Source organism: Natrix helvetica, assembly GCF_964273705.1.
Source record: "Natrix helvetica genome assembly, chromosome: 3".
NCBI lineage: Eukaryota > Metazoa > Chordata > Lepidosauria > Squamata > Natricidae > Natrix > Natrix helvetica.
In genome coordinates this window covers 37108989-37121760 of record NC_138549.1, presented here as the reverse complement: position 1 = coordinate 37121760, position 12772 = coordinate 37108989, and the positions used below count along the sequence as shown (strand labels likewise).

The 12772-nt window shown below is 37.0% G+C and overlaps 1 protein-coding gene across 1 annotated transcript in view; it reads left to right on the top strand.

Annotated features, from left to right (window-relative positions):
• The window catches only part of TMEM131 (transmembrane protein 131), a 93446-nt gene that overhangs the window by 73195 nt on the left and 7479 nt on the right, over positions 1-12772 (top strand). Inside the window, exons 29-34 of the mRNA XM_081946768.1 lie at positions 2461-2646; positions 3186-3344; positions 4086-4675; positions 9249-9424; positions 11323-11447; positions 12646-12767. Coding sequence (XP_081802894.1) covers positions 2461-2646; positions 3186-3344; positions 4086-4675; positions 9249-9424; positions 11323-11447; positions 12646-12767 — 1358 coding nt within the window. The remainder of the gene's footprint in view (positions 1-2460; positions 2647-3185; positions 3345-4085; positions 4676-9248; positions 9425-11322; positions 11448-12645; positions 12768-12772) is intronic.

Sequence of the window (12772 nt, the reverse complement as noted above, 5' to 3'; positions counted from 1 at the left end):
TCAGTTCTTATCCAGAACAGAGCAGTTGATCCGTACATAGAACATTTCAATAATAAAATGCCTGGTACATCCCTACCTTTTATTATATAAAGAAATCTATGTGTAGATACAGGAGAAAATATAATGTTGGTTAGGACAAGAAAATGTTCCGTCCCCTAAATTATCTTCCCAGGAACTTGGAAAATAATAATTTCTTGTCAATTTAGCCAGAAAGTACTTAAAAGGCCAAAGGATGTTGATAAAGCTTGGGGGGGGGGGCAGAGGGGAATACTAGGAGACAAGCAAAATGCTCTAGGAAGCAGGGGAAGTATAAGATAAACCCATGAAAACAACTTCCTAGAAAATTAGGTGTCCTTTCATGTGCCAACTCTGCCTATTGACTCCTGCACTGTGGAAAAGAGACAGAAGAGGCAGGCAATGACAAAGACAAAAGGCAGGGTTCACCACTGTAGAAGGACCCCGCCGCCACAGCCCAGCTGCTATTCATCAAAGGACCAGCACCATTTCCACCCATTTTGGGGCGGGGGGGAGGGAAGTGTGTCTTATAGAGCAAAGAATATGATACTTTCATGAAATCTTGCTTCTATGTGCACCGTTGTTCTTAGTTCCAGCCCTTTACCTCAAAGATTTCATCCTAATTACCTCACTGACCTTATCATCACTTATCATCTCATGCTGAATCCAATCATATACATGTACTAATTGTTATATAAAGAAGTGGCATCCTTGCCCCCTTTTTTAGGTTTGCTGCATCTGCCTCCAATACTAAAGTATTTGGGCTTCAGTGGAATATCATATGGGTCCATACTAAAAGCCCTGATACCTTCTTGGTTTTTTGTAGGTCGTATAACATTTTTAATAACCAACTACTCCAGGGTCAAATCACATCAAATTTATTACAGCCCAGATACAGGCTAGATATAGTGGGACCTCGGGTCCCTGACAGCTCAGACCACAAACAATTCGGGTGCCGACCAAAAAGTACATTAAATGTGACTCGGGTCACATCCTCAGGTGCCAAATAAACACCACCGTGGTGATTTCCCCTTCTGTGCCATTTTGTGTGTGTCATGACCAAATTGGGTGCCGGCCGAAGTCCTGGAACCGATTACAGTTGGCAGCTGAGGTCCCATTGTACAAGCAAAATATCTAATAAAAAAAGTATTACATCCTTCTATAAATGTGTTTAACAGAAGAATGTATAATAGAATCCAAAAATAAATATGAACAAAGATACTAAAATAAATCCAAATAAAATAGTATTATAAAATGTTGGAAACCTAAGTAATGATGTGGCATATCATACAAATGGTAACACAAATTTGAGTGATGTGAGAAGTTATTTTTGAGTTTTTGTCCGAAAAAAGTAATATTAAATAGAAATCACACTGAGGTGATTTTGATTTGATTATTCCAGAATATATAAAAAGGTTAAATCATGGCAAGTGGACCAAAGTTTATTAAACTGAGATGTTTCGTTACTCATTTAAATAACTTCTTCAGTCAAAATGAATTTTTTTGGTTAGGCATAGAGAGAGAGTTAGCCATTAGAATGTACTAACTCTGCCATACTGACTGCAGAGGGTTTCTCTCCAAAATGAAATACAATATGTAAATGAAGACTAAATCATCCAGGTCAAAAGTATCTAAAAGATAAATTATGACAACTGGACCAATTTATTAAATTGAGACATTTTGTTAATCATCCAAAATGAATAGATGAATAACGAAATGTCTCAGTTTATTAAATTTTGGCCCGGTTGCCATGATTTAACTTTTAAAGATATTTTTGGCCTGGGTGATTGAGTCTTCATTTACAGACTACTTCAGAGTTATTCATGTATCATACCTTACTCTGGGGTCTTTCTGGATACTGTATGTGCCTGACAGAACATAGTAATCTTGGATTGAATATGCCACCTGAGGCTAAGATAGAGGATATCCTATACTTAAATAGCCTAAATATCCAAGAACCTTGTGGATTATAGAATATGAAAGTTCATTAGCCATATGCTCATTATTCCATGCCTTTATCTACAATTGGGTAGGAACAAATTATAGTGGATGTTCTGTTAAGTTTCTTGTATTTTTCAATAGTTTTCTACACTCCCATATTATTTTACTTATATGTATCTTACTATGAACACCCAAAAATGTTTCATAATGAAAAATGGCATGATTGCATAATGAAAGAAACAAAGCAAAATTCAAGCAGGACCCAAATATGAAAGGATTTTCTCATTTTTAAAATAAGCATATTCAGATGCTTCACTTTTTCAATACTGTTGCATGGTTTTTTAACAAGAATTGAAGGAAGTTATTGCATTGGTTATTGTTGGACCAACAAAAATGACATTGACTTTTAGAATGGCTCTAACTTAATTGAAATTTGCAAAGTTGCTTTTTTTGTTGTAAATGATACAACCTGGATAAGTCGACAGTATTTCTTTATGCCAACAGGTTTACACCAGATTTCACTACTTCCAGAGTCATTCGTGAACTGAAACTAACCACAGCAGGAGGCTCAGAATTTATATTTGTATTAAATGCATCTCTTCCCTATCACATGTTAGCAACTTGTGCAGAAGCTTTGCCAAGACCAAATTGGGAGTTGGCACTGTACATAGTAGTCTCAGGAATAATGAGGTATTAAGCATCTTTTTTTTTACATATTTTGTTTACTGGTGTTCTCTACTTGTTAAGAAAATAAGTCTTCATGCAGATCGTCCCCAACTTATGCCCACATAAGTTGGGACCAAAATTTCCATAATAAGTTAGTGTAATAAGTCAAATCATCATGTAACCAGACCCAATTTTACAACCATTTTACCTTGGTCATTAAGTGACCACATTGTTGTTAAGTGAATCTAGCTTCCCCAATTGTGTATTTGTTGGAAAGGACTGGGAAAGTAACAAATCGTAATCAAGTGACTGGAATGTTGCAATTAGTCGTAAATGGATTACTACTGAAATACTTGCACTGCTTGCCATTTATTAATTTTTTTATAAATTGAAGCAGTAAAAATTAAAACAAATCCTGTCTGGTTGGTTGAATCAATATTTAAGCTTATTTTGTGTATTTAATCATTTAGTAAATCAAGGAATTTTATAATTAGTAAACGGATGGCCATTGTTTCTTTTGATTTTAAGAATCAAAATAATAAAAGCACTTAATTCTCTTGCAGTGTGCTCTTCCTTTTGGTAATTGGAACAGCCTATTTAGAAGCTCAAGGAATTTGGGAACCATTTAGAAGGCGCCTTTCCTTTGAAGCTTCCAATCCTCCTTTTGATATGGGAAGGCCATTCGATCTCAGGAGAATACTTGGAATTTCATCTGATGGAAAGTATGACTTTATTTAGAAATTGAATGCTTTCAAAGTGACAGTTTCATTAATGTATGTTGTCCTCAGAATGGATTTGTACTGGACTTGCAACATTTGAGCATATCTGTGTACATAAAGAATAATTATGGAATTAAAACTCACTGGGCAAATATGTTGTTTATATTATCTTGCCTAATAAATGCCAATTAATATTATTTTCCCAAAATTGGATTATCAGTTTTAAGGGGAAAAAATTTAAAGATTATTTTAATCCTGGATGTACATTAAATTAGTAAATCCATGGTATATATCTTATATTTTGTAGTAATAGAAATAGAAAATAAATCAAAATGCAAAAACAAATAATAACAAACAGCTTTATCCTTATACTAATGTACAGATCCTTTGGTATGATTCTATCATGTTCTTGAATATATTATAAGTGATGCATGAGTCCAGCCTTTATTTATTTGCAGAATTCTTGGGATAATATATGGGTGAAACTCAGTTATACAGAAAATATGTACATGAAGAAAGAATGGCAATGGAATCTTAAAAGGAGGGTTAGCAGTAATTATGGAATGGAAACATTTATATATTGAGCTTTTAGATCAAAATTAAGCATTAATTCCACGTATTTTTATTCACTGTATTAAATTTAATACCTAGTCATTAAAGTCTCATGCATTTTAGTAAGTAGGTCGATCTCTATATTCTAAATATTTGCATTGTGAGATTTAAAGGCGGTTATTTTTATTTCAGCTTGAATCCCTTTGGATCAGAGTCAAATCACAGTTCTTCCAGAGGAATGTATGGACCAGGAAATTCCTCATCACGATCCAGTGCAGGAAGTCATAAGCAATGTAACTCATCAATGAATCTACACAGCAATAGAAATTCAGTTGAAGTTGATAATATGAGATTTAAAAACAGTTCTAATATTGCGAACAGAACTTCTGTGCAGGCAGGTTCTGCACAGGCTATGAACAGAGCAGGTTCTGTCTGCTTGGATTCTAATGCTGCAACTCAGAATCATGCAGCAGGCAGGAAATCTAGAAGTACAAAACAAAATTTGCAATCAAACCAGCAGCATGCATCGGTTTTAGTAGAGCAACATTTACCAGAGTTACCAGTAGTATCTCAGCAACAAGAACAGCAGAATGAAAATTCCTCACCACAAATGCAGCAGCCTGCACCTTCACATTCAGAATGTGCTAATAACACAAGGCATAGTTCAGAAGACTCTGATATTGCCACTCTCATGGAAACCATGGATAAAGACTTTGATCACCCAGAATCACCTCCAGAGGTATTTACAGAACAACCACCCTCTCCAGTAGCAAAAAATAAAGGTAATAAATTCCTGATTAATTGTACTATTAAGTAGTATAAAAGGAAGTATATAAAGTTAAGATGGGTTGTTGAAAGAAAATATTTCTAAACAAGACAAACCTGTAGCATACATTTCTTCTTTATGAGCAAGCCATTATAAGGTTTTAGCAACCCCTAATATACAGGTAATTCTTGACTTACAAGCAGAATTGAACCCCAAAATGTATGTTGTTAAGCAAGACATTTGTTAAGTGAGTTTTGCCCCATTTTACGACCTTTCTTGCCACACTTAAGTGAACCACTACAGTTGTGAAGTTAGTAAAACGGTTCTTAAGTGAATCAGACTTCCCCATTGACTTTGGTTCTCAGAAGGTGGCAAAAGGTGATCACATGACCCCAGACCATCATATATATGAACCGGATGCCAATCATCTGAATTTTGATCACATGACCATGGGGATGCTGCAATGGTCATAAGTGTGAAAAATGGCCATGTCACTTTTTTCAGTGCCGTTGTAATTTCAAATGGTTGAAAATTGAGAACTACCTATATCTCAGCTTATCAAGAGATTTGGAGAAATATTGCTAGATAATGGAGATGACAGAAGAGGCAATAACTTACAATGGTAGCTGCTTTTACTCCTTCCATAATGGGGGTGGGGGAAGCAAGCAAACCATTTTCTTCTGTATTTCCACTCTCTTTAGGGAATGCCACTGTTGCATATTTTGGAAGTGGGACAGAATTGCTTTTGACGTAAAGAAGAATTTGGCAGCTGGTCTAACATTTTAATATGTGTACATGTGTCTCTGTGCAGAACCCTGGGAACGAAAACAAACTTTAGTGATACGTTTTCAAGCTTTAAAATATGTGAACATACACAAATGCTTTCTCCATGATTTTTGGATACACTACAGATCAAAGGGTCCACACTGTACAAGGTTTTGAAACTACAGTATTACCGTATTATCCATCAAAATGCATTACCCGTAGATCTTTTTTGTTTTGTTTCAAAGCTAGGGGCATTTTTCCCCAGCCTGAGAAATCTAATCGGATGGGCTTTCCATTATAATATTTTTTATTTGCATTTCCAGGGGAGGATGTAGGTATTCTAAAGAGAAAACAGCACACAAGCTTATTTTTCTAAATCAGTCCATTTTCTCCTTTATATTTCTAACATTGGAAGATAAATGCTTCTGAACCTGGTCTTTATATCTTGGTAGCTCTGTAAACTGCATGCCATTAAAACCTATGCTTTAACCCTGTCCTGCACTGCTCCGCCCTGCATGTTTGCCATTAAAAGTTTGGAATGTAGTAAAGGAAACAAGTCATTCTCCCAAGTTGGTGGAGACAGCGGTCATGCATGGGTTAACTCAGTCAGTAACCAATAGAACTGAGTCTACCAAAGTGATGGTCATCGTCTCTGTGGAGCATGTTCCCGCTTTTTTAGACTCAGTTCGATTGGAACTGGCTTCTCCTCAACAAATTCTGATTAATTGGTCATATTAATTTGGTTTAATTAGATTTAATTGGATTTCTCTAAGCTACAAACAAAATTACTTCTTCTAAATTCATTTTTCTGTATTGGGCTCCTGCTGAAGTTCTTCCAGACCTCTCAATAGCCTCTGAGGCTGAAGAGGATTGCCTTGCCTCAACGAGGCCTGCCTTGCTTGGCTTCGGGCTTCTAAGGCTTCCTAGAGCTGAACAAAACTTAACTGGCAAACTCTTGTGGCTAGCACAATGTTGATGTTCTAATTGGGTCTTCTTGGGACTTCTCTGGAAATCTGCTTTAGGGACATTGATCCCTCCACCCAAAAATGGGCCCAGAGGTCTTCAATTTATCCTTATCATTTTTTTCAGGTCCTAAAACTTTTAAAAACTGGCTTGATCTGCCAGCTGCCTTTGTGCCATTTTTCTTTCTAGCTACAATTCTCCTTAGCCCAGTGATGACTAACCTTTTTGTCGTCCCATGTCAAAGGCATGGGCATGCCCACACCCATAATGCAATGGGTGTGTGACACACACACCGCATGCTCTACCCCCTGCATATGCTACCATGACACTTCCCGCGCATGCACGTGAAACCCCCCACACCTCATTTTGGGCCTAGCAGGCCTCCCTACAGCCTCCTGGGAATAAAAACAGGCCGCCGGTGGGAGGGGGGGTATTCTACTGATTTATGGCTCCATTCTTCAAAAATCTTCTTTAATATTTTCATTGTCATAATGTTTTGCATCATTTTGTAGGCTCCTGTTAATTAACCTAGTTTTGTAGGCTTGTGGAGTTATTACCTAGAATCTTTAGTTCCCCCTAGTATCCAGTTTTTAAAATTATAAAATTACTTCTCTCTCTTGTCTTGTAAAAACAAAAACGGATCTATTTCCCCCAAGAAATTGTTTGTTCTTTATAATTAATTCCAAAATATTTTTATAAAAGTTAATATGTTTCAAATTTATCTGGACCCTTGCCCATTTAGAACTTTCTAAGATCAAAATTCTGTTTAGCTTTTTGTTGTTCATTTCAAATTCTTTTTTTTTAGCAAATTATTAAAACATTCTTTTATACTGGGTTGTACAGTGGGTAGATTCACCTGGTGTTCATTCTGAAGTTCTCTACTAGCTGAAAAGTAATTAATAAGCAATTTCCAAAAGTGATTAGAAAGTGAAGTTAGCAAACTTAATATCCTTTAAAAGGCTGCAATTGTGAACACGATGACTGGTCCCTTCATCTCCAAGAAGTCAGACCCAAGGGGGACCACTGTCTTGCAGTCTTCTCAGAAGGAGTACCCTTCTAGAGCACATGTAGGCAACCTTTAATCCTCTCCTTATTGAAAGAACTTCCAAGGGATCTTTTTTCCCCATAGTCGGCAACTCCGCTTTCATAGACACATCTTCAGTCCACCATCCCCTGAAAGCCTTCTTTGCTATTGTTATTTGGACTGGTTTCTTGCAAATCTATGTCATTATCCAGGCTTCCTGAAATAGTTTGGTTAGACCCTTTACTTTCCATAGTTGCTTACCATATTTTGATAGATCAGATCTATCAGATCAAAGAACTTTCCATCAGTTCTTCTCATCTCCTAACTTAGAAGCAGGCAAATGCTGATCTAGCAAAATTGTTATTTTTTAAAAAAAATACAGTTGACTGCACAAAGCTGCTTAGTAGGCAGCATGTTATATAGACTTGACTTTATAAAGAGTATCACAGAAATAATGAACAATTGTTATCTTATTCACAAACCAATGTGATAAAGTCCTTCGTAAATAGAAAATTAACAGCAATTGGATTTGAGCAAATTTAGGCCACTATAAACAGCAAATCTCTTTCTAACCTCCAATCTACAAAAAGGCAAGATAAAACTATTTCATTTTCTGCATAAATGCTTCCAATGCAATAATTTAATTTTCCAGCCACCATGGAAATAAGGTTCCCGTTACAATCATTCTTTTTGCAGCAAAGTGCTGAGTCTCATTCTTTATCATACACATATGTGTAATTGTAAAGATGTAAAAAAAATGAGAGCAATTCAAGCCAATGTCTTAAGACCAATGCTACATTCAGGCTTGATACTGGAACTTGATTATGTATCAGCAGAGACCCAAAAAGGAATTACTGATTGAAATACAGGCAAAACTTTATCTCTATCCCAGTTAATTCTTGTCAACAAGTTTGACTCATTGTGGGGGAGGGGGGAGATATATCCTCATACTTGACCTATTATGGATTCTGAGTCGTCCCCCCCCCCCAATTGATAATACTAGGGTCTCAGGACCTTATAAAATTTCAAGAAATATATCCTGGATTGAGACAAATAAAGATGTACAGGAATAGAGTAGAATTTCTTACCTGTATAACAGCCTGTAGAATAGGTTTTTTTTAATTTACATTTATACAGAATTCTCTCTATCCCTCACAAAAGAGGTTGTTTTCTTAGGCTTAATGCTTTGAGTTTTGGAAAGGAGGTATAGCAACCTTCACTTCCAGAACCAAATCTGTTCCTGCAGGAAGGGCATCACTGAACAATTATCACATGTATTGGTCATGGTCAGAAGCGTTTGTGACCGCTTCTGACCACAACCAAATCGGGGTCCGACCAAAAAAATTCACAATTTTTTTTTTCTCAGCTGATTTTCCCTTCCGCACCCTTTTTTTTTGTACACAACATATTTCCAAAATTAGGTTTGGGTCACGACCAAATCGGGTTGCAACCAAAGTTATGGAACAAATTATGGTCATGACCAGAGGTTCTATTTTCTGCTAAATTATCTACTGTATCATGCATGGCATTCTGAATTAATATTATCATTTTTTTAAACCACTTCAACCACCAAACTAAATTACTATGGAAGAGAACATATGTTTTTCTATTAGTTATAATTCCTTAGAAATCTAGAAAAATATAGCAAAATACTGCTTTGTCATGACCACTATAAGAACAATCCAAAGCAGAAATTAGTTTATATCAGAATGTGTCATCTAGCTATGATTTTCTTTTTTACTATTTTAGTTTGATATCTGTTTGTTTAATGTTTTATAAATAATGTTGATTTATGACAGTTAATCTTGAAACAATGTAACTACCTTTATCATCCTAGGGAAAGGAAAACAATTCCAGCGAAAATCGAAACCCCCAAAGAAACGTGAAGAAAAGGAACACAGGGGAAAGGGTAGGCAACAAGAGGATGAATTAAGAGATGCTCTAGCAGATGATGACAGTTCTTCAACCACAACAGAAACTTCAAACCCAGATACAGAAGCCGTTCTGAAAGAGGTACAGAATTTTAATAGGAATAGCTTGGATAGCATTTTAAAAACTACTGTAGAATCTTGTATATTCAATGCCTTCAGTAGATTTTTTTTTAAAAAAATTATCAACATCACTGCAGTTTTTAAGTTTTATATTAATCTATTTAAGAAATAAACAAGCAGATATATTATTTGATATGGTGGTTCTCTTCCATCCGTTGTTGCTGTATTTTATAGTGTTAAAATATGAGGCAATCTTGTGCTGAACCTTTAGCAAAGTTCCTATCCTGTGCCCTAATTCACAATTAATTCACAAAACCATCAGTTTGGAAGGAAAAATAGATATACTTCTGCCAGAGTAGGATTAAGGCCAATTGACAATGCAGGAAATAGTAAGTATCCGGAGTTTTAGAGATACAAAATGTTCTTTGGACAAACCATCCATAGCTATAAGGCATAGCATTATAGAAAAGTGATTATTTACTTAAAAATCTGTCTTTAAAGTTTAAAACAGCTTTTAGGAAGAGGTTTCAAATTTCTAAATGCTAATTTTAGAATGAAAACTTATATTATATGATTAAAAGCCTATTTCTGGAGGGTGGAATTATATTAATCCAACTTCTTAGATAAGAAGAGAATGAAGTCATGTAAGATGAATGTATAATGTTTAATAAGTATGTGGTCATTTTTGTGGGACAGCTTGGAGAAGAAAATTGATGTATAAATTATTCTTTCCTTTAAAAAAATATGAAATCCAATTAAATTTTTATTTTATTTTTTTATTTAGAAACATATGACCATAGAAAATTTGTGGCAGAAAAAGAGCTGCCATGTTTCCCTGAAAATATTTCCCCCCACCCCCCAATAAGCCCTAACTTGTTTTTATAAGCATGTGCCTAATATAAGCCCTACCCGAAAAATAAGCTCCAGTGAAGGGTGGGCACGGCCAGCACAGGAGCAGCAAGTGCGCAGGCCGACAGTGTCCAACAGCAGCCGCAGCACAGTTGAGTTGATTTCCTGTCCAAACATCAGGCAGAGGGAGGAATGCGATCTGGATACGCCATAGAAATGCCAAGAGTCGGTGGCCGCAGCTGGCGGCCAGCCGCAGGAGGTTTTTCTTTGCATCTCTCAGCTTGCCTGCAGCCTGCATAGTGCATTGAGATCACCTGCCTTCTGCCCCGCACTTCTGCCTCCCTCTGCTACCAGTGCCACCGTGTGAAGACGAGCCTCCTGCTCCGCCCCACCGACTCTTGGCTTTCCTGCAGCCCACCCAGTATGTCCGGATCACCTGTCTTCTCCAGTACCTCTGCCTGCCTGCTTCTTGGATAGAGAATCAACTCATCTTCGGGCTGCACAGCCTCAAAGTGCACTGACCAAATGTCTAGCTGTCTGCAGTTTCTGCTGGATACCATCAATCCCTGCATGCTTACCGCCTCTATGCACATGTCAGGGCGTGGGGCACCCAGCCAGGCTGATCACCCTGAAATCATGTTTCCCTGAAAATAAGCCCTAGTGCTTATTTTGGAGCCCAAAAAATATAAGACCGGGTTTTATTTTTGGGGAAACATGGTAGTAGTCCATCAAGTCTGCCCTTTGAGTTTGTTTTTTGTTTCCTTTTTAATAAATTTATTATTTTTAAATATTTTTATATTTTCTTAATTTTTCTTTTCTTTTTAATTTTTGCAGATGATAGACATGTGTTTATCGCAAGCATGTTTAAATTCAGTTACTAATGATTGACCCACTACTTCCACTGGAAGTTGGTTCCAATCTTCCACTACCCTTTTTGTGAAATAATACTTTCTAACATTACTTTTGAACTTTCTTTCTATCAGTCTGAGATATTGAAAATACTGCTTTCTAGAACATTATTCACAACTTGAATATGTTTAAAGGTTTCAATCATGCCATTTTTACTTTCAGGAGCCAGAAAAACAAAAGGGAAAACAGTTAATACCAGAGAAACAAGAACATGAAATACATGTAAAGCAGAAAAGCAAAAAATTATCAATGAACAAGAAAGATGCTCCAACAGATTTAAAGCCAAGGTAACTACATACAATCATAGTATAATCCAAATAGTTTATATTCTCTACTAAGCATATGGAAAATGATGTGGCCTTTGGTCTCAATTGTTACATGATTTACAGAAATGAATCAGTGACTGTTGATGTGATGTCTTCTATGCTAAGAAGGCTCTGGAAAATGTGAAACATGTTTTTAATATAAACCGAGAAAAGGAGAATTATAATTAATGGAGTATTTTGCCCAACGGAAGTCTTTCTGCAAATAAAATGTAATCAGACATTTTTCTGCTGTTACAACAATTAAATCTACCGTGTTTCTCAGAAAATAACACCAAGTCTTATTTTCTTTTAGACTTGAAAATAAGCACTTGGGCTTATTTTCAAGGCGGTTTTACTTTTTTTGAGGTGCAGCAGGCCAGACTTGGTGAGCTGGATGCATCATGGTCTCCATTCCGAATCTTCAGCGTTCAGAATGGAGGCTTTTTGGCGAACGGGAGGAAAATGGGGAGGAGGATTTTCCTGCCTGCCATCAATCTGTATTGAGCTTGAGGAATGGGTGACAGGCAGCAAAATCCCCCCCCCCTGTTTTCCTCCCATTCACCAAAATGCCTCCATTCTGAAAGCTGAAGTTTCAGAATGGAGACTTTTTGGCAACAAGGAGGAAATTTAGAGGGGAAGGGGGGATTTTCCTGCCTGCCATCCTTCCCTCAGTCTGTGCTGAGCTTGAATAATGGATAACAGGCAGGAAAATTCCTTTCCCACCCCCTCCCCCTTTCCTCTCTTTGCCAAAAAGCCTCCCGCGAGCTTCCCAAAAAGAAGGAAAAAGCAAAGCAGCTGCCCACGTTGTTACCATCTTTGGGGAAGTGGCCCAACAAGCAGAAGCACTGCGCCCAGAAAGAGAAGGGCAAAAGCAGTATTTGCACTACCTCAAGGGACCAGCGGGATGCAGCCATACAGTTGCTCCCCCGCGCCGACACTCATGCTGGCCACGCCCATCCCCCATGTCTTATTTTCAGGGTAGGGATAATATTAGGACCAAAAAATTAGGGTTGGGCTTATTATTGGGGTGGGTCGTGTTTTTGGAGAAACATGGTAAGAATATCGTATTGATGAAGATTAGAGAAGCTGATAATCTGTTCTGCATTTTAGGAATGTAAGATTTTTTTCACCAGTCAGTCTACTACAAATACTTTTTTTTGTGCTTGTAATTTTGCTTTAGTTCCTTTGAGGCATCGTGTTCATCACTTGAAAGTAAACAGCACAAAAACTTTTCATCAAAGCTATCGGCTCCGCATACATGTTCAAATGGACTCAAATCAAGAAACTTCCAGAAAATGAAAGGTATG